Below are 19,893 nucleotides of genomic sequence, written 5' to 3' on the forward strand. Positions count from 1 at the left end.
GGCTGGGGGTGCTGTGATACCACTGCTCCCATCCACACCACACTATTGGGCCTTCTAGGTGCTGTGTGCAGCCCCTCGGGGCTCCCTGCTGCCAGCAGCACCTCTCACCTCCTTTACATTGATGGTGTAAAAGATCCACGGCAGGGAATGAGTGAGAAATCACAAAGGAGATTGAGGTATTAACAAAATCACTCAATCTGTGGTTTTGGCCTCTATTGTAAATCGATCTCACCCTTGTACTTTCATATGGAAAAATTTCTCCTCTAATTAAAGTCTCTCCCTAGATTTCAGTGCACCGTGCAAGCACAAGGCTGTTTAGTCCACATTAAAGATTTGGAACATGCAAAGCTGAAGGGTGGTTTCCCACCTATTCATTTGGTTCTGGATCTATTTAATTCCCAAAGTGAAACGCGTTGTTTCATGAATTTGAAGAAATATATCAAAACACAGTGAAGCTACCTCAAAACCTCGGCCTGGAACAGCAGCCCCACAGCCCTGTGGGTGCTGTCCCTGCATGCTGGCGGGCTGAGCTGCCCATGAGCCCTGTCCCCATCCCCATCTCTCTCCTCCTGGGAGCCCAGGCAGTGATGCTCCCATACTGCCGTACCCAGAAAGGCCGGTGACTCAGAACTGGAGTGCTCAGTCAGTAAGAGGAACGTTGCCACGTTACTGGTGAGTAATCCCAAAAGTTTAATGCAAGGTAGGGAAGGACGATGCTGCAGTTGCAGTGGGGGGTGAGAATGGGAGCAGGGGTTTATTTTGGGTTTCCCCACGCTGCCTCCTACCTCAGGCTGGGGGTTGTTGCGGGGGATGCTACACATCCCAGAGGGTGATGGGTGTGTGAATATGGGGTCAAACATCACGGCTGCTGCACTGCTCTGCTCAGGCCACCAAAACATAGGTATAAATCATACAAAACACCAGACCTGTCCCTCAGTGCAGCTGTGGGCTTGACACCGGGGATGGGGTTGACCCTGTAAATGCACACGCTCATGCTTCACTTGCAGCTCAAAGCCAGCTGCAGCAACCAGCATGCATCACTCATTTGCACAGCGTTTTCTCTCAGCATCCCTGTTGCCTAAAGGAGCAGCAAACCCACACTGGGGTAAGATGGCTGAACACAAGTGTTATGGAATCACAGTGCTCACCAGGCACACGGCATTACCTCTTTGTAACTCAGCGCTGCCGATGGTCGGAGGGGAGGAGCGGGACGGAGGCAGCTCAAGCTCCAGGGTTTGAGGATTTTGGGGGGCTCCAGGGGACCACGGATCTGACCGGTGGAGCCAAATGTCTGAGAAAATGGATGAGAAAAAGCTCAGCCAGCACTGAGGAACAGCGGGCAGCAGGCAGGCTGGGAGAGAGCTCACTTACCGAATGGGTGCTCCACGACTGTGTTTTGGACACGGTGTTGCACGTCCCTTTGGTCAACCTCTGCAAGTGCTCAAGCCACTCGTGCAAGTCCTGGCTGGTGCTGCAGGACACAGTGATGCGCTCCATCATGTTCCCTGCAACAGGGGGACAAACAGCCAGCTTTAGCTGGGTTGGCACGGGGAGATGTCCAGAACGTGGACAGCACACAGTACAAGAGCAAAGAGGAGGAGGAGGACTGGTACTGGTGGCAGCTGCTGCTCGCACTCAAGCAGCCCCAGGCAGAGGCCACACACTGACCTGCGATTTCAAACACATGCTCATTCCCTTCTGCATCTTCCAGCTTTGTCAGCGTCATTCCTGTTAAAGGCAGCCTTCCCTAGGAGAAGTGAGCAGGAATCAGTGTTTGCGGCTGCCTCCTGCATGGGCGTTATTCTGCTCCTTTCTGCTGATTCCCTTCTCTGGGAACTGCCATTAGAAACTATTTTGTGAAAGCCTCAGACTGCAGGAAGAGGTGCCTCTGATGTATGGATCTAGATTTTCCTGCACAACCAGGTTAAACCCCTGAGCAGAGGCTCACCTGCCACTCATTCTACTCACCCTTTTTACACAGAAGTCAGGACTACCAACTTTCCCTGGTCCTTATGAACACCTTCCCTGTGCCTCTGCTTTGTGTGATGCACTGTGTGATGACATCTCAAAACTCAGCCAAATCCTTCCCAAACCTTCACCATCTGCCTCATCACCTTCACATATGACTGTGAGATATCGTCCGCTGACAGGCAGTTTGTATGGGGAAAAACCCCACAGTGAGCTCAGGACACCCAACACACATCGAATGCCTGAGAACAGCATGCAGGACAGGTATTGGTGTGGTTTTGTGTTCTAATTGCAGAGCATTCACACTTCCCAAATGCTGTCTAACCCATTGGCAGCACAGAGGTGCTCGCAGTGTGCCCTGGCACATGTGGCAGAACACAGCCCAGCTTCCCAGCCCATTTACATCACAACAGAGATTCAAATTTGATGAAGAGATATCTGATATCCTTTCCACACCCGATGCCTTGCAGCTTCAAATCAAGCATGCCTACCTGATAGATGAACCCACTCATCCGTGGGCTTGCAGACAGCATGAGCAAAACGTTTGAAAACAATAAGAAATATCGCTCTTCTTTCTCCTGCCAGGACAAGAATGGAGGTTAGGCCAGTCTGAAGTGCAGCACAAGCACTTCCCTGCAGCAAACCAAACCTGCTGCAATTGCAGCCATGATCTGAGAGGGACCAACCCCAAACCACTCATTTTGGCTTTTTCTTTTCTTTACAGCATCTTATTTCTGCATTGGCTTTTCTGAGCAAACAGTTCCTTCCGCATCCTGCTGATTCTGAAGATATAATTGATTTCCCCTCCCCATCAGAAGACCAAGACCTCATGTCCCCAGCACCTCACATCCCAAACAGAACTTGGGGACTGGACTCTGCAGGGCTTTGTAGAACAGGTCATAGGGAAGCAAACAAGTCAATGCTAACAGGCACCACCCACCCAGCAGACACCAAGCACACAGTATTAATGGGTCTAACACTATTGATGGGTGCCTGCTGGAGGTACAGGTGTGACACTTGGGCAGTGGGTTCTGCCTGTCACAGTATGCATGCAGGACATGGCAACAGGTGTCAGTAACAGATAGCAACAAGGCACCCTCATTTCTCATTGCTCAGAGTAAGTCATGGAGGAAAAGAGGGAAAGTAACATGCTGTGTTAACAGGGCACTGGGACATGATGCTTTCGTGCAGGAGATGCACTCACCTCACTGCCCCCGCTCTGCACCATGACCTGGGACATGTAGATGATGTTTCCCATTGTTTTTATGTCCTCTCCTTCCCAGCGCTGGATGGATTCAGAAAGGATCTGCAGCTCAAGTTGTTTCCTCTTCCTCAGCTCCTGGCACTGCGACTGCAAATCACCACAGAGCGCTCCATTAGCAAAAGGGCCAGCACAAACCCAGACCATCCCAATGAAGATGGTTTCACCCATCAGCCATGCTCGGCTCAGTTCTACTCCTCTACCACAAAAGGAACCCAGAATGATGACAAAAACCCAGCCAAGGTCAATATTATCACTCATAAAAAACAGCTGCCATCTTGTGAAATCATCACTGCTTCGGCTCTGCTTCCCAAACCCTGTCAAGAATCGCACCACGCTGATTTATGGTGTAATGAATATGTTCAGATTCCAAACCAATTGCACTGAGCAAACTTTTCTTTCCAAACCAGCTCTACCTCTGAGAGTACAGGGTCACATTTTCCAAACCAAGGGAGCCGCACAGCTAAACGTTTCTCATTTTGCTGGTACTCAGAGGTTCATCCCATTTTGCTGAAGCAGCAAAGGGAGTTATCCCTGCAGTGGTGCACAGCCCCTAGAGATCAGATGTGCAGATATTTTCTTATCAGAATCTGCAGCGAGATGCGGTGCAGTGGAGCAGCACAAAAGGGAACTTCTGGAGCTGCACAAGGCTGCAGCGATGCTCACAACTGTGGACTGGTGGAGCAAATTCATACCAAGTGCTCAGAGGTCCCTCGTGGACTAAGCAGAGGCAGCACACAGCAGGGTTGTGCAGTCACTGCCCTCACCTTCTGACCCCAGTCACAGTGGGCCCATGAGAAGCATCCCTGCCCATCAAACCTCAAACCCACAGCGAACCCCTCTAGTCCTACATTACACTGAGTTGCTCAGTGCTCATTCAAAGAAAGCCATCTATCACTTATGGGCATTCCTAAAGACTTACGACACGTTACAATTTCACAGAACCATTCCCCTCCTAGAATAAATGGAACGGGAGCTGAGTTTCTAAGTAAATGTAACAAGATCACCCTTTCCTGTTTTCTATGAACTTTCTCCTCCCCATCTTTTATCTGCGCTGCTAAGCAATGAAACCTGCATCTGCCATGCTAAGGAAGGAAGTTGGACCACATCTGGAGTGGTTATAGTGAAAGGTATTTAGTGGCTACAAAGAAAGAGAGATGATAGCTTTTATAATAACTGAAAGAAGCTTTGCTAGATGAAACCTTTGTGCATGTGGATGAGTTTCGCTCCTCTTTTTCATTTCACTGCACCAAGACTTTGAGGGGCGTAGGTAGCACAGAACACAGAAACAGCACTGGTATGTGCCTCTGACTCATCATATTGCTGCCTTTTGTCCATTCCTCACTGATGGCCACAGCATCAGGAGCCACAAACACGTGCGTCTCGACCAGGGATGCCCATGGGGCACATCTGAACCAACAGCATCAGGTGGCACATGACGAAGGTGCAAAGCAAAAGGAGATGAAAGGGCTGCAGCCACCAGCGCTGCCCACACACAGCTCTGCAGCAGCATTCAGAGCTGGAGATCTCTGCTACTGGGAGCACACAGCCAGCACATGATTGCTGAGAGACGCAACCAGAGGGGCACCCAAGGCCTGCAACCTGAAATTAAGAGTCTTTATCAACCATCTTTTCCATTCCAAAAGACCTTTTTCTCTGTTGTTTTCTCTTCTTTTCTTTTTCTTTTTTAAACGAGGAGACAAATGTCAGGCTTGACTCACTCTTCATGAAACGCACCCGTGAAATGGAGTGCTCTATTTTAAGAATCGCCACCTACCACCAGAGACTTGAAGGATGTGATGGCTTTCAGGATGTCATCGTGATCTGCATGCGCCTCCTAGTGAAGGGAGAGAAAAATCCCTGAGACACGAAGAGCCACAGCCCTGCAAAGCACAATAAGCACCCCATGGCCCCAGCAAAACCAGGGGCAGCCCAAATCCCCCCAGGTACCCCCACAGCCATGCAGCTCATTGATCTCAGCCTAACTTAAAGAGGCAGGCAGAGTAAGAGGAGACAAAATCAATTCAAACATGTAGGGCGAATTTCTGGTCTCACATTTACAAAGGAAACTTCTATTTGCATTCTATTGCACCATCAAGGGTGTGATTTCTCCCATGCAAGGGAATTGCCATCAGGGGTGCAATTCCAGCCCTGGGTTTGAGACACATCTTGGGCCAGGGAGGGGGAAGCAGGATGCTGCCTCTTATCTCTGGCTGCTGCTGCATGCTGGTATGCTCCCAGCACTCTGGGCATCCAGGGCCCTACGTAGGAAGGTCTTCACCATCTAGACCTCGTGCCAAGCAAATCAGAAGGTATCCAGGGTGTTATATGGGGCTGTCAGAGCCCCTCTGAACCCAGGACAAGAGCTGCCCTGAACAGACCTGTCCCACCTCTAGCTGTGCAGTAGTACAGGGAACACTGGTACACATCCATGCTACGTACATCCATGCTTCTCCCAGGGCATCACAACTTAAACCCTACTGACTCATGCAACAAAACCTTCACTCCCACACTCAGCTTGGAAGCTAAGAGAAATAAGGGAAGCTTGTGTCCCCAAATCCACTGTAGAACCCCCACAGCATCCTGACAAGAGCATACAGCTCCCTGCCAGGCTCAGCTCTTCCCTGGCAGTGGGACCTCTCCCACAATGGCGCGGGGCCTGATGCCCTCTCCCAGGCACAGATGTGGATTTGGACAACCATAGCTAAAAGTCTGCTGAGTAATTATCTGCTGATTAACACTGGGAGAGGGAAAAGCATTTTAAAGCAGCCTATTGGGTCTGCTTTCCTCATGCCCTGGCATGCGGGGGTATGCCTACCTGGTGCTCCTGCATCCCACCTACCTCCATGTGCCGCTCCAGCTCCTGCAGAAGAGTCACATATTTGTCCAGCCTCAGGAAGGGTTTGCTGAGGCTCGTGGTTAAGATGAGAATGCCTGGGTTGGCCGCACCCTGGCTCTCCATGAACTTCTCCAGCTCATCACTATAAATAGAAGCAACAACAAGAAGCAGGGCTGTGTTTTGCTGCCTCGCACACCCTCCCAATAGCTCCCAGTGCTCTGAGCTCTGCTTTTTGAAAGGCAGTCCACCCTCCCATGTGAAGAAACCCTGCAGATGAAGTGGGGATGCTGCATGGGGGTGTGTGCTTGTGCATAGGGCTTTGCCAGGCTGAACCGCGGCTGGATTTCAGCAGGTAACAAACTATATTGTGAGCTTCCTTTATAGAAAGGAACTACACAGTATGACCAGGGTCCCGGTCATGACATTGCTGCAGGGAGGACAGCTGAGCCACATCAGGGATGACACAGCTGCAGCCTTTCGGTTCATCATGCTCTTTAGCAGAGCCTTACACAAACTCAGGTGTCTGCTTGAGTGAAGGAAGGTGCTGTTAGTGCAGAGCAACCAGCCAGCTAAACAGCAGCTCTGTCCTTAAAGTGGGCAACTTGGGGTGATTTAATGTACATCCTCCTTTTGCAACAACGTGCCCAAAGTATTGTGGCATGGGGGAACATCTTCCCATCTGGGTGAGCACTGCAGCCTCAGGTGTGAAGTAGCACCCAGGTTCTTTAGACTACAACAAGCACAGGAGATGCTACGCAAGGGCTGAGAGAGACAAATGGAAAGCCCAGACACCTAGCAGTTTTCCCAGCAGCAAGATCCCTTGCTGTCTCCTCATCCTGTTGGCAACACCTGGGGCAAAGCCATGTCCTCCATCACTCACCTGTGCTGCGTGAGGACATTGACAGCAGAAGGGTGGTTTGCGCAGTACGTCAGGTACAGGGAGCGGAACTGAGCCATCAGGTTCATAAAGCAGCCTCCCACACGCTGCTGGTTCTCAGGGAGCCTAAGAGCACCAACATGCTGTTATTGAGGTTCCTCATCTGCACTCTGCACCTATGGTGTGCTTGCCTATCTGCACAGGAGCCACCTGCTATGCGGGGTCACTGCACAGCTGGAGCACCCACACCTCTCACACTGAGGAGGAGGAAGGTCCTCAGGCGGGACTGAGGTTCTATGGGATCACTGAGCACCAGAGCCCAGGATACAGCGTGACCCAGCAGATGAGAAGCCATAGCCCCCTGCAGATGGCTCCCAAAAGAAAGCACAAGCTCTGAGCATTTGCTCTTTGCTCACCAGCAACCCCCATCTTTATCCCTGCAATTGTCTGCACGTTTGGGCTGGCGATGCTTTCACATCAAGTATTCTGCAGACACCTTGACAGTAGAAATATCAACGTTTTTTCTCCTTCCTGCCAAAGCACTACCTGCTGCTTTTCTTCAATCCTGCTATTTTCTATATTTAACATCCACGAATGGGTCTTTCTATTATTTTTAGCTGCAATTTAATAGCTAACAACCCCAGTGCAGTGGCATAAGCTTACTTCGCAACATCTTCCAAGGCTTGGTTCAGGGTTTGCTGAAATGCACTGATTTCCTCCACATTTCCCAGCAGCGACGCGATGTCCACAGCACTGAGCCTAGAAGAGTCAAATCACCAGTGAGCACCAAAGCAGAGCTCTCAGGACAGCCCCGTGGTGTCTGCAAGCAGCCCTCCCAAAAAGGGCCAAGGATTTGTTTCCCCAGACACATCACGGGGAAACACAAAATCCAGGATCCGTGAGCTACAGACCACAGGCTCCCAGAGAAGAAGTCTGCTGCTGAGGATTACCTTAATTGGATTTTAATCACTTAATCACGCTAATCTTCTCACGTGTTTAGCTGTCTAATAGACACAGACAGATGGGATTTCTTCCAGGGGTGGGGAGGGAGGTGTGTGCGCAGACACAAAGACAGCTTTGTCTTTACAGGCTCATACTGTGGGTCCCCTACATGAGGAGGGTCCCACAGAGCAGCCCCTACAAGCGGGGGTTGCTTTCTTCCTTAAGGTTGGAATTTTCCTCACCATAAGCAGTACGCCTGCTTCTGTCACCATGCTTCTGTCTGTCTCACTTCAGCCTCTTACTGCCTGCAGTGTGGGTAGGCTGAGAGCATGGGGAATTTCCACAGCTGGAGACATCCCAACAGGAAGATTTGGGGGAAGGAAAGTGAGATGTTGAGGGAGTTTAAGCAGAATGCTTCTTGCTCAGCAGCAGCTCAGGCTCAATGAGAGGCAACACCAGTGAAGAGGAGCCCAATGAAGAGATGACTGGGAGGTGCCACTGAGGGCTGAGAAGTCACAAGACAAATGACAAGGGAAGAAGCCATGCAAGGCACAGCGCCAGGAAGCATGCACACAGCAGCCTGCAGGTGGATGGGAGCAGCCAGCCCTCAACCAGACAGAAATGCCCATCTCCAGCAGCTGAGCACCTGCATGACTGCTGGGGAAGGGGAAAGAGCAGAAATCTGTACCAATGTTTCTGTTTTTTCTAGTTCATAGAGGTGTGAGGCTCTACCAGAAGGCCAGTAACAGTCCCTAAACATTCAAAAGCAAGAAAGTAATGAACTGCGGTTGATTTTACAGGGTTCTATCCATCTCAGATGCCCTTATATCTTACTTATCATAAGACTGCAGGGGTCTTAAGTAAGTTCCCAGAAGTGACTGTAGTTCCTTCGCATAATCTCGTTCTGTTTCCAGAATATTTTGCAACACCTAGGGTGAGAGACAGAGCACTGAGTAGATCTTGGTACTCGGGACCAGTCAAAGGCTTCAAAGTGTGGAAAACCACAGAAGTCTATTTAATGCCCATAAATACATCTCAATTTGTTAATGCAGAACTCAGAATGCTCAGAAAAGCCCTGGGGGCCCAACTAATGGATTGTGCATTGCAAACTGGGGGAGGCCCGGGCAGCAGGTGTTAAGGGCTGCTCCTTCTTCTCTGGCAAAGCATGAAGACAATGTGAGTTCAGATCTGAGTTTAGGATTTGACTCCCAAGAGGCTCGTGCCTAACCCTGCACGCAGAACTGGCTGCCAAGGTATGCAAACCAATGTGTGCATGCACCCTGGGACCGCTGCTTGCAAGGACTTAAACACAACAGTGGCCAAAATACGGACAGCTCAGACCAGGGCATAGTCCAGTGGCCACTACAAGGATGTGCTGAGTTCAGCCTTGCCCTGATGCTCCACCTCAGCAGCCAGCACGCATCACACCTTGTTCATACAACCAACTGAGTTGGAAGGGACCCTTAAAGGCCATCTGGTCCAACTCCCTGCACTGAGCAGGGACACCCACAGCTGCATCAGGTGCTCAGAGCCCATCCAGCCTGACTTTGGGTGTCTCCAGGGATGGGGCTCCCATCACCTCTCTGGGCAACCAGCTCGACACTGCTCTAAAAGCAGCCGCCTCTGCTCTGTTATCCCAGCTGCCCACTTGCAGTCTCACTTTGTGACATTTTGCAACTTCCATTTGTGGTTTATCGTCTCGACAGCCCCGACTGAAGGAAATGGCAACAGCTGCATTTAAATACAGAGTCTCGTCCTCAATTGTTACAAATTGCTTCAGTGATTTCTAAGGGAAGGAGCCAGTTCCGAAGATTAATAATATGCTACTTATTAAAATGTACGATCAGCACTTTAAAACTCACCACAGGGTAATAATTCTTTGTCAGCTGAGTGCTTTCAAGTCCTTTTAATGCTTTGGGAGAGAGCGGTTTATCTGTAAAAAAAAAAACAAACAAAACCCATCAATAAACAATAGAGCACAGCTCTCACTCCAGCAGGAAAAGCCACTGCTGCATCATGGCCAGCAAATACACCATCACCCATGTGAACACACAGTGACCTGTCTGCAACTGGTCCCCAGAGGTTCTGTCCCTGTGCTGAGCCCCTCAGAGGGCCCTTCTCCCACTCCACACTCTGGGAAGGCAATTACTTTCACACCGACAGCAGGGGAGAAGCTGGAATTGATAAATTAAGCTGCTGGGAAGCGCAGCATGACATACTGTCTAATTATTGCCCTTGTAGAGTTTCCTGTCACTTACAGCCAGAAGCTCTGTCCCTTCTTATCTCCACCCAAAGGGCACGCTCAGGACACGGCAGAGTGCAGCGCAGACACTGCTGAAATAAACAGTGACTCTATTTTGAGTGACATGTCTCGCACTTTGGAGGAGAGGACAGCAGCTCCCCAGCTCACAGCAAGGGCTGTCCCTGGCAGCAGTGGGTTAGCTGATGCTTCCTGCATCACGGCCCTGCAGAGAGCATCCTCAGCTTTGTGCCTGCACCCTGTGAGGATCCCACTCCCATCCTGAGATGGGAGGGCCAGGAGGGAAAGGCTTTGCCCACCTCCCGCATTGGGATTTGTCCTTTGCCTCCATGAGGTGCTGCTATTTCTCCCACCCAACCTTCCCCATGGGGCTGAGTACTGCTCTCCTTTTATAAAGCGCTGCTCTTCTTCACTCACGGACTTAATTAGCGATTCCTGGCTTGTGCCAGATGAGCCCTCAGTCTGCTGCAACGTCCTGCTCCAGCTCAGCCATCACCTCCCACAGGGAAATAGCAGGAGATGAGATATCCTAACAAAGATTGTTTCATTTAGAGAGAAATAAAAACTGACCTAATTCTGAACACTCACTCATTAGTTTTGCTCTTCCTTCCTTTCTTTTCCCTTGCAAGAGTGGGAGCAACAATATCTAACGGGGGCTGTGCTTTTTGCAGCCACTCCTCATACCACACCTGATGCCTCACAACAGGTCTGTATTGATGGGAAGCCCTCGAGACACAACAAGAAATTAGAGCTGAATTTTGTCCAAAAACCAAATCTGCTGTCACACAGCAGCCTCGGAAGCACAGCAGGGTGAACTGCCCGGCTTGCTGGGGACACGCTGTGTGCCATCCTTAGCCCACATCTGGTTAAAATCACACTGCAGAAGATGTGAAGGACACTTGAGACACAGCTCAATAAAGGCAAATGTCATCAGGTGGATCATCCCTTCACTCTCCCTTTCTCAATATCGCCCGTAGCTTCACAGCAGACGATGCATCTGGGGAGAAATGGACTCTGTGAAATCAGCCGTGGCTATGCACTAAAAAGAGGGGACCATTCCTTATGGCCATATAGTTACTGTTGCTTTCCTTGCAAAGACCAGCGAGCATCCATCCCGCTGCTGCCAGAAATGGCAGGCTCGAAGGCAAATGCACTGCTTGATGGAGGTTTCTAACAAAAAGCCAATTCTGTGCTTAGACACTGGAGTGACCCGAGAGCTCCCATAATAACAGGAGGCAAGCAGACCCTCACAGCACTTCCAGCCCCATCCCGCAGCCATGTGCTGCCAGCAGAGCAATAGGAAGACACAGCAAAGAGGGCAAAGCAGCTCTCAAGTGATGTGAGAGACAGGGCTTTCCCCTCCTCATGCCATTCATACTTCCATTAGCACTGCTGCCTTAAGCACACTGATGTCCTTAATAAATAGCAGCAATTTCCCAAAGGCATAAGGATCTACGCTGCATTATACTGCTGTCATTCAATCAGCCCTTGAAAGCAATGTGCTTACCGGTGGATTTGATTTCTCTGACGTAGTTGCTTGGGAACCAGCCTGTTTTTCCATTCAAGGTCCCTTCCCACCAGCCCCCTTCCTCAACCCGGGTGACATAAATAATGTCTCCTTTGTTAACAGAGAGTTCATCCTCATTGGTCTGCTTAAAATTGAACCTGGCCTTTACCACCAGCTGATGACTGCCATTCTCGGTCATCTCCTAAGGAAAGAAACATGGAAAAACATCAGTGGATAGTCCAAAAAAGCAGAATCCACCAGGACAAGCCATTGTTCTTTGTTGTTACAGCTGTTTTTTTTTTCAGTATTGCACTCTACACCAGCAGAAATATCTTGCTCTTGTGTAAGCACCCTGCCAGAGGATCACAAGGTCCCTCCCAAGAATTAATTCAGTCTCATCAGTGCAATGGGAAATAGATAAGCATCGGCCTCCTCATTTCCCAAAGAGAAGCACCGCAGTTTGAGAAGCCACCAGACTCTGCACCCAGAGCAGCAAAGCTACGATGGGGATCAGGACACAACGTGCTCCAGCTTAGAGTTACCACCCCCACCTCTCTGCCACCGCAGCCATCACACCCTCAATAGGATATTAAATGAAGGATACCACAGCCTTGGACTGCCTCCTTAGCACCTTTGCTGACTGTGAGGCTGTGCTGTTGGAGTCGGTGTGGGCACCTCCAGCTGCAGAGCTAAGAGCTGATGGATGCAAACATGGCCCTTCGGACGGCTGATCTGCCAAAGCAAAAACAATGGCTGAGTTTCACCCATCTGGTCCCAAACCCTCCACATGGCAGCAAAGCAAAGAATGAAGCCCACAGAGGAAACAAGGACAGGGGACAACAGCTGGAGGAGCATCAGTCAGAGCACTGTACCAAAGGGGGATGCTGGGCTGGGTTAAATCTTCTATGGTGGAAGAAGATGAGCTGCAGCCCAAAGGCACTCTCAATAGGATGAGAAGAAATGGCTTTAAGTTGCTCTGGGGGAGGCTCAGGTTGGGTATTAGAAGAAATTTCTTCTCCAAAAGAGCAGTGCTGCAGTGGCACAGCTGCCCAGGGAGTGCTGGGGTCACCATCCCTGGAGCTGCTCCAGAACTGTGGGGATGTGGCACTGAGGGATGTGGGGATGGGCATGGTGGGGTGGGCTGGGGTTGGACTTGGAGGTCTTTTCCAACCTTAACTATACTATGATTCTACATATCGCCATGGGCACTCAACGAATGGCAATCTTTCTTTTGAAATCCCCCTTAAATCAGCTGAAAACAGACAAATGCTTAGCCCAGTGCTTCTGGGATCCCAAGTAAGCACTGCTGAAGGTGTTTCAAAGGTTGGCTCACAAGTGAGCGCCCTCAGGTCACCTCTGCAGCTGCAGCGTGGGCTTCCCCGCAGAGTGGGGAGGAATGCAAGCAGCTGTTCAGCTCAATTGGTCTCTATTCAGACAAGTCCTTCTGGGTTCATTATACAGCTGAGAGATTGCTGCTGGTGGAGCAGTGCCAGGAGCCACGTGAGAGAGGGATCTGGACTCCTCGGAGCAAGGACAGGAGCATCACCCCCAGCACAAGGAAAGGACCAACCCATCCTACAGCTCTCAGAGCCGCTTCCTTCAAAGCTCAGTGCTCTGCAAATTGGTCTCTGGGCTTGACCATGACAATGCATGCCAGATATTGGAAATCATGATGCTGCTCTGACACAGATCTATGCTTCACGATGAGCAATTTGCTTTTGTATTGATACCAAGGGCGACCGCGAGACTTTTTACCCTCTGGCAAGTTTCTTGGCATCCCGATCAGTGGCCTCAATGCAAAGAACAGCATCAGCCCTACTCCTGCTCAGATGCTGCACGGAGGTGAACACAGGGCTCTCCAGGCACTGTCATTTCCAGCAGTCCTTCGCCACTGCACCTTGTGCCACAGTGTGAGAAAACAACCACATCCCCTCCTCTCTATGTGCCACCATGCAGAAATGAAGCAACAGGAGATGCTGTCGTTGCAGAGAACAGTGTGGAACGTTTTGAGGTTTCCCTTGTTGCTTTTACTCAGATTTAAGAATGCCTGTATTCCAGAGAAGGTATTTTCCATCTGCAGCATAGAGCTAGCATGCCCACAGGCCACAAAAGCCCAGGGAAGAGCAGAGTGCTGCCTGCAGGCATCGCTGTGCTGGGGGTGTGAGTCTTCTGGATAGTGTTTGGAGCTCCTCCTTGAACAGGCTGCAATAGGAGATGGGGATCAAGCCACTGAGTGTGCCGGAATCACAACACACAAACTTAAGGTTCCTGTGCTCCTGTTATCCTCCAATCTGAATGTCAACATGGAAAAATCGTTCCAAAGGGGAAGTTTGGTGGGAGTTACAGGAACTCAGCTGGGGCTCTCATTCTCCCAAGAGGATTTTTGTTTCAATAGAAAAAAAACACCTCCTTAGATGGATCTGAAACAACACAACCTGCAAGCTCTTTGCCTTCTGCTTTGTCTTCCTACAGTGCCTTGCACAATAGCACCAGGTCCACGATTACGACTTCCAGGCGCCGACAGACAACATGCACTGGTCTGTCCAGTCCCTGCTCCAGCGATGGACAAAACTCATATTAAATCAAGCATGCCATCAGTGAGTCAGTGCTCCCTCCTGCCCTACTCGTTACACAACGCCTGATGACCACACTGTGAATTCCCAGCTCTCCAGACTGCTGCAGCAACGCCAAAACCTCTCGGTATGAAAAACCCTCTTTGCAAACATAGGATTTGTCATGGCAAATGGCACCCCAATATTTGAGCAAGAGTGGTTCCAGCTGCTCCCACACCAGGAGGAGTGGCCTGGCCGCCACTTTCTACCCTTCATTCCTTCCAAAAAGAGAGGGCGTAGACCGTGAGTCCAGACTTCTCTGCTTATTCAAGCCATCAGCCACAGTCCCATGGAAATGAGTTGGTTACTGTAGATTTTATGCTTCTTTCTCCCTGCCCCTCCCTATCTTCCAAAGCTTTTATAAATATCTGCAGCAACCTAGAAACAAATGTAAAACTGACTTTGACAGTTTGGCAGGGAAGTGTATCATTTATATTGCATCATGACAGCGTCCTATTTTATGCCTGGTCCAGCATGGAACACTGCTGCCATATGTTGCTTCAACTATGGTTAAAATAGCTGGGTTTTCTGCTCACATTCCTACACTATTTTAGGCAGGAGAGTCTTGCCTGCTCCATCACAGCTGCTTTTCCTCCCCTGCCCTCTCTTTTAGATAAAAGCATCAAGCTCTGTGTGGCTGTCACTTAACAGACAGCTGCTGAACCCTGAGTTCACACACCACACATGATGCCTGCAGTTACTTGCTCCATGAGGACATGAGGATTTGGCCTTCAAGGGGATGGATGCTCGGAAGCATGTTCTTGAGCTGCTCCCTCAGCTGTCTCCTGCACGGTGTGGATGCCCTGCAGAAGGGGCTGTAGACACAGACATACTGAGGATGTACTGGTCTGGTCCTGCTGCCCCAGAACCCCAGCAGTCAGACAAACCCATCCACAGCAGTGGTTTGTAGGACACAGGCTCCTGTTTCTCAGGAACATGGCCAAGCCACCAAAAAAGCAAACTTTTCAGACATGTATTTATTTTACCCTGTACTTTTCCCAAGGGTGCTCTCTGCCTGAGCAGCTAATTATATCACAGGCATTGCGCTTTTTAACATTTAAATAGAGAAAGCATATGCTCCAACAGATGTTTGCTATGAAACCGAGAGGATCCCAGCTTCCCCAGAGCCCCTTGGGGAACGCGTGATAGAAACTATTCCATGGCAAAGCCGTGTCCTGAGCTTCACCCAGTGATTGCAAAACCCCATTCGGGGCTGCTAATAAGGGGAGACTGCTGTGACAATGGCAGTTACACAGGAGCAAAGCTGTGCTCCCTCTGCTCCAGCCAAACAAGTTGGTAAAGGAAGCAACAGGGAAACCTTGCTGTGACAGGGAAATGCTGCTCTGGGTTTCGAATGTTATCTATTCTTTATCACCTAATATGTGCTATCCAGCAGGGAAACTGAGCTCTCACACTGATGCTGGGTTATGGTGACGTGCAGGACTCCTTGTGCTTGTATGTAGGTTGCTCCAAAAGTAATGCCTCCTGTTTAGTTCCGTGGAAACGACAACAGATGCAAAGCACACAATAACATTGTTTCATAGGTCAAATTCTCAGCTACAAAACATCCCACCAACATCCACCTCTGAGGTCATGGGCCAACATAAGAGAGGAGGCATTGCTTTCGAAGCAGCCCTCTCATGATGAGGGCAATAAGTAGATGCTATTCCCAGCTCAGTGCAGTCCCTCAGCCTCTGAGTACCGGGACAATACAGCTCAGCTGAACACTGGGGATGGAAACAGGAGGAGGTGACTCGCTTTGCTTTGCTCCAGCAGCATCTCTGCACTGAGAGAGACAGGAGAAGTCAACGGCAGCAATTGTCAGCGCTTGGCTCCCCATTATGGGATCCACAAAGCACGGAGAGGAACATCGATACAATTGAGTGAGCATCTGGCAGCACTGTTTGTTTTGACATTCCGTGAAGATATTCCACAGATGGATCTGTTTTTCTGTTCGGCTCTCAAACATGCTGCCTGTAACCTGCCATTTGCATTCGGGAGGTATGCGCTCTCATTTACATCGAGGCTCCTTTACACTGACCTACTTTGAGGTCCCTTAATGCTGTCAGAACCGAGCAGAGGTTCCCGGCTGCGAAGCGATAATCTCGCTCTGCTAAGCGCACCCAGCAGCTCTGAATCACCACCCTCAGAGCCTGAGCTGGTGGAAGGGTGAAGCACTGACCCACCAGCATCAGGCACAGTTATCCAAGCCTCCAGAAATCAGCACCAACTACCAAGTAAAATACCTCTCCCCCCAGCATACTTATAAGACAGCACTTGAAAAGACAACAGACAAACATGCTTTTTTTCCTTACCTTCAGTAGCTTTATTTACAGCTGTCAGTGTGCTCAGGACCTTGGAGAACTGTTCTCCGCTGTACAAATCATGCGGCTCAAACAGCTGTGAGAGGAGAACGTGGTCAGTTCAGCACAAAACATCTCCCTCTCGCCTCCGAGCAGCCCACGTCGCTGTGATGAGCAATCAGCTGTGTGCCTGCAGGGGTACGGCTCTATGGGTACGGCTCTATGGGGGCTGATGGCTGCGTTTCCCATGGGGTGGTGCATTGCTGGGGTTGGTTGGGGCCATGCATTGGCACCCAGGGACCGACCTGGGCTGCTGCAGATGGGATCGCTGCAAAGGTTTCTGCTGCCTTGAAGGCAGGAGAGATTATGTTGCTATTTTTGTTGTCTAAAGCTAAAGAGATTGAGGCTGTACACACATATATATACACACACACACACACACACACACACGCACGCACACACACACACTCACAGCAGAAGAAACAAACAGAGAATTTTCTGCTCTTGCAACGTGGCAGATACAATGCTATGGCAATACGGCGTATATAATGCGTTTACCATTTTTTAAGCCAGAAAAGGTTATGTGCAAAACTCTGAAAGATTTTGTGCTGCTCGGACTCAACAGCAAAACTGAAACACTGAGTCAGTAATGGCTGTGAATGGGAATCTGAGCCTTGTGTACCAGTGCCTCAGAAATCACTGCACCACAAATAGGGGCAATTGCAGCTCCCAGAGCACTACCATCCCCTCCAGCATGTGAGATCTGCTCTCTGATCAGACAAACAGCAACAATCCTCTTCCTAACAAAGCAGAGCTTGGTGACACGGAGCCCCCAGACCTGGTACCACCAGGTGACAACCCCAAGCCCATGCTGTCTCACAGACATAGACCTCAGATCTGCAAATCCTACAGACACAAAAGGTGATTCTCAAGCTCTCTTGCCCGACACAATGTACAAATACTTCCAAAGCACTACAGAGTTTAGCAAGCACAAGGGAATTAACAGTCTCAAGGGCAGCACTGCCCTTAGGATGGCACTTCTCTGCACTCTTGGACCATCAGCGTGTTCTGAAGGGACAGGACTGGCCTTTCTGAGCCCGGGATGGGGATGCAGCGTGGCTTTCCCTCTCCATCCGTTCAGCAACGCAGCCCAACCCTGGCAGCACAAAGGCTGCTCTTTATGGAGAGTATTTTTAAAGACTGACTCAGCCACTCGATACCGACAGGCTTTGACCACGTGCAATTCAATCCACGCTCTGAGAAAAGCACAGTCTCCCCAATCCCAACAGTAGCAGCAGCGCGGCTCCCATTGCACCCCAACAGCCAGGAACGAGCCCACCCCATTGCCTGCATCCCCCACAGCCCCCAGCAGCAACACCAGAGCCTCTGTGGCACCGGAGATGGTAACACTGACCCCACGGCACCCACCGGAGGATGCAGAATCCCAGCAGCTCCTGCCAATTGGGAGCACAAAGCCGGCGGCGGGGCTGCGGCGTCTGCGCGCATCTCGCTGGTGTGTCATTTGCTCAGCCGTGCCTTTTTTGCTTCCACTTCAGGAAAGCCAGAAAAACGAGTCCTGCCTTCATTGAACGGCTGCTTTGTTGTATGGGTTTGCTTTGTTGGTTTTTTGTTTTTTATTTTTTTAAAGGACTATAGTGAGAAAACGCGTCTTCGACCTTTTAATGCATAAAATAATACACTGATAAAGTCCTAAGGATGACATGCAAACCAAAATCCTGACATGAAAGCAAGCCAACAACTTTTAGGACTTTTCTTCATAGGGAATTTGTCCAGAACGGCCACCGTGGAACAACGCCGGCATGGAAAACTGCTGGATGAGCTGCTGCAATGTGAATGCGCTCTGCAGCGCGTTCCAGAATAAACTCATCGTACAGCAAAGTCCTCGCTTAGTGCTAAAAATCTCTTTTTCCAGCGCGATCCATCCCTAATTCCATTCTTAACGACAAGACAAGCTGGGACTAACAGCGAGCGAAAGCCCTTCAGTTCCGAGCTCACGGTGCGAGCGACCCCCGTATATCCACGGCTGCCATTTGACGCTCTCGGTTACAAGGAGCTTTTCCTGCTCCAAGATCCCGGACGAAGAACGCACCGCACCGCACCGCACCGCGACGAGTCCGGGCAGCGCAGCGCAGCGCCGGGCGGAGCGCTCCCGTCGGCATCCCGCTGCCGGGGGGACCCTGTCTGCTCCTCCAAGCCAAACCAAAGCCGACAGCCGGCAGCAGCCCCGCATCCCGGGACGAGCGGAGAAGTTCGGGGTAGCCGGGCTGCGCGTCAGCCCTTATCCCTGATCCCGCAGCCGGCGCGGGGCTGGAGCCGACCCGCTGCGGCTGAGCCCACCCGGCACCCGGCAGCCCCGCAGCCCGCTGAGGACGGGAGATGCAAAGCGAGGGGACACGCGTGGGAGCGGTGATGCTGATAACCCGAGCCGGTGACAGAGGGGGCGGGGGGTGAAGTGAGCACGGGGGGAGCCCCGAAATCACGCGTGGGGCAGCGCGCTGTACTCACGGCGGCGGACGGACGGGCGGGCAGCCCCGGGGCATGGCGGCTGCGGGGCCGCTGCGGGGCCGGGCCGGGCGATGCGGATCTGACCCGGAGCCGGATCGCGGAGAGGGGAATGGGGAGGAAGGGGAAGGGGAAGTGACAGGCGGCGCCGCCGCCCCGCTCCGCCCCGCTGCCGGCTGCGGGAGGGAGGCGGAGGGGAGAGGGGAACGGGAGGTGGGGAAGGGAGGAAAAGGACGGGAAGGAGGAGGAAGGGGAGGGGAAGGGGAAAGAGGAAAGAAAATCGAGATAGGAAAGGAAAATGGGAAACTGGGACAGGAGAAAGAAAAGGGAAAAGGAGAAAGGGGAGAAAACTGGGAAAGGTACCAAGAAAGATGACAGGAAAAATGAAGGGAAAATGATAGAGAAAGAAAGAAAAATCCAAGCTGCATAAATGGCATTTACAGCGTTTTTGTAAGAGCGATGCTGCGGCAGAGCACAGGGATGGATCCGAGCAGCTTGAGGTGGTGACACGCTCAGAGCACCGTGTGCTCAGCCCACCTAACGAAGCCCCCGACACCTCGCAGTGCAGTGAGGGAATGCCGCCCTGCACACACCCGTACAGCTCTGTGCCGTGTCTCTGGGTCGCTCTGTTCCAGATGGAGCCATCCATCCCCTGCTGTGTGCTCTGTGCGGTGCTGGGCAGACCTTGGGTGCTCCCCATGTAGGAAAGGAGTGAAGCCAGAGCGGAGCGTGGCTTTGTGTGCGTGGGGATGGGGGAGCAGGAGGGTGATGGGTTTTTGCCCACGCTCCCAAACTCTTTAT

General features: G+C 51.1%; 1 protein-coding gene across 12 annotated transcripts in view; it reads right to left on the bottom strand.

Moving 5' to 3' along the window:
• Positions 1-19,893, bottom strand: part of ARHGEF6 (Rac/Cdc42 guanine nucleotide exchange factor 6) — a 30,613-nt gene that overhangs the window by 6,733 nt on the left and 3,987 nt on the right. For 3 of the 12 annotated variants that reach the window (XM_085546111.1, XM_015860340.3, XM_015860339.3), the window contains exons 3-16: positions 16,582-16,666; positions 12,259-12,386; positions 11,655-11,856; positions 9,750-9,820; positions 8,722-8,816; positions 7,609-7,704; positions 6,949-7,071; positions 6,072-6,210; positions 5,007-5,066; positions 3,173-3,319; positions 2,460-2,546; positions 1,669-1,747; positions 1,372-1,505; positions 1,166-1,291 (exon numbers count right to left, since the gene is read on the bottom strand). In XM_085546111.1, coding sequence (XP_085402237.1) covers positions 1,166-1,291; positions 1,372-1,505; positions 1,669-1,747; positions 2,460-2,546; positions 3,173-3,319; positions 5,007-5,066; positions 6,072-6,210; positions 6,949-7,071; positions 7,609-7,704; positions 8,722-8,816; positions 9,750-9,820; positions 11,655-11,856; positions 12,259-12,386; positions 16,582-16,666 — 1,572 coding nt within the window. Of the gene's footprint in view, positions 1-1,165; positions 1,292-1,371; positions 1,506-1,668; positions 1,748-2,459; positions 2,547-3,172; positions 3,320-5,006; positions 5,067-6,071; positions 6,211-6,948; positions 7,072-7,608; positions 7,705-8,721; positions 8,817-9,749; positions 9,821-11,654; positions 11,857-12,258; positions 12,387-16,581; positions 16,667-17,997; positions 18,161-19,095; positions 19,261-19,893 lie in introns of those variants that run through there. The other 9 variants (XM_085546112.1, XM_015860341.3, XM_085546114.1 and 6 more) reach the window with 8 other exon arrangements.

The sequence above is a fragment of the Coturnix japonica genome, chromosome 4 (assembly GCF_054131305.1).
Source record: "Coturnix japonica strain WE chromosome 4, WE-NBRP24, whole genome shotgun sequence".
Classification (NCBI taxonomy): domain Eukaryota; kingdom Metazoa; phylum Chordata; class Aves; order Galliformes; family Phasianidae; genus Coturnix; species Coturnix japonica.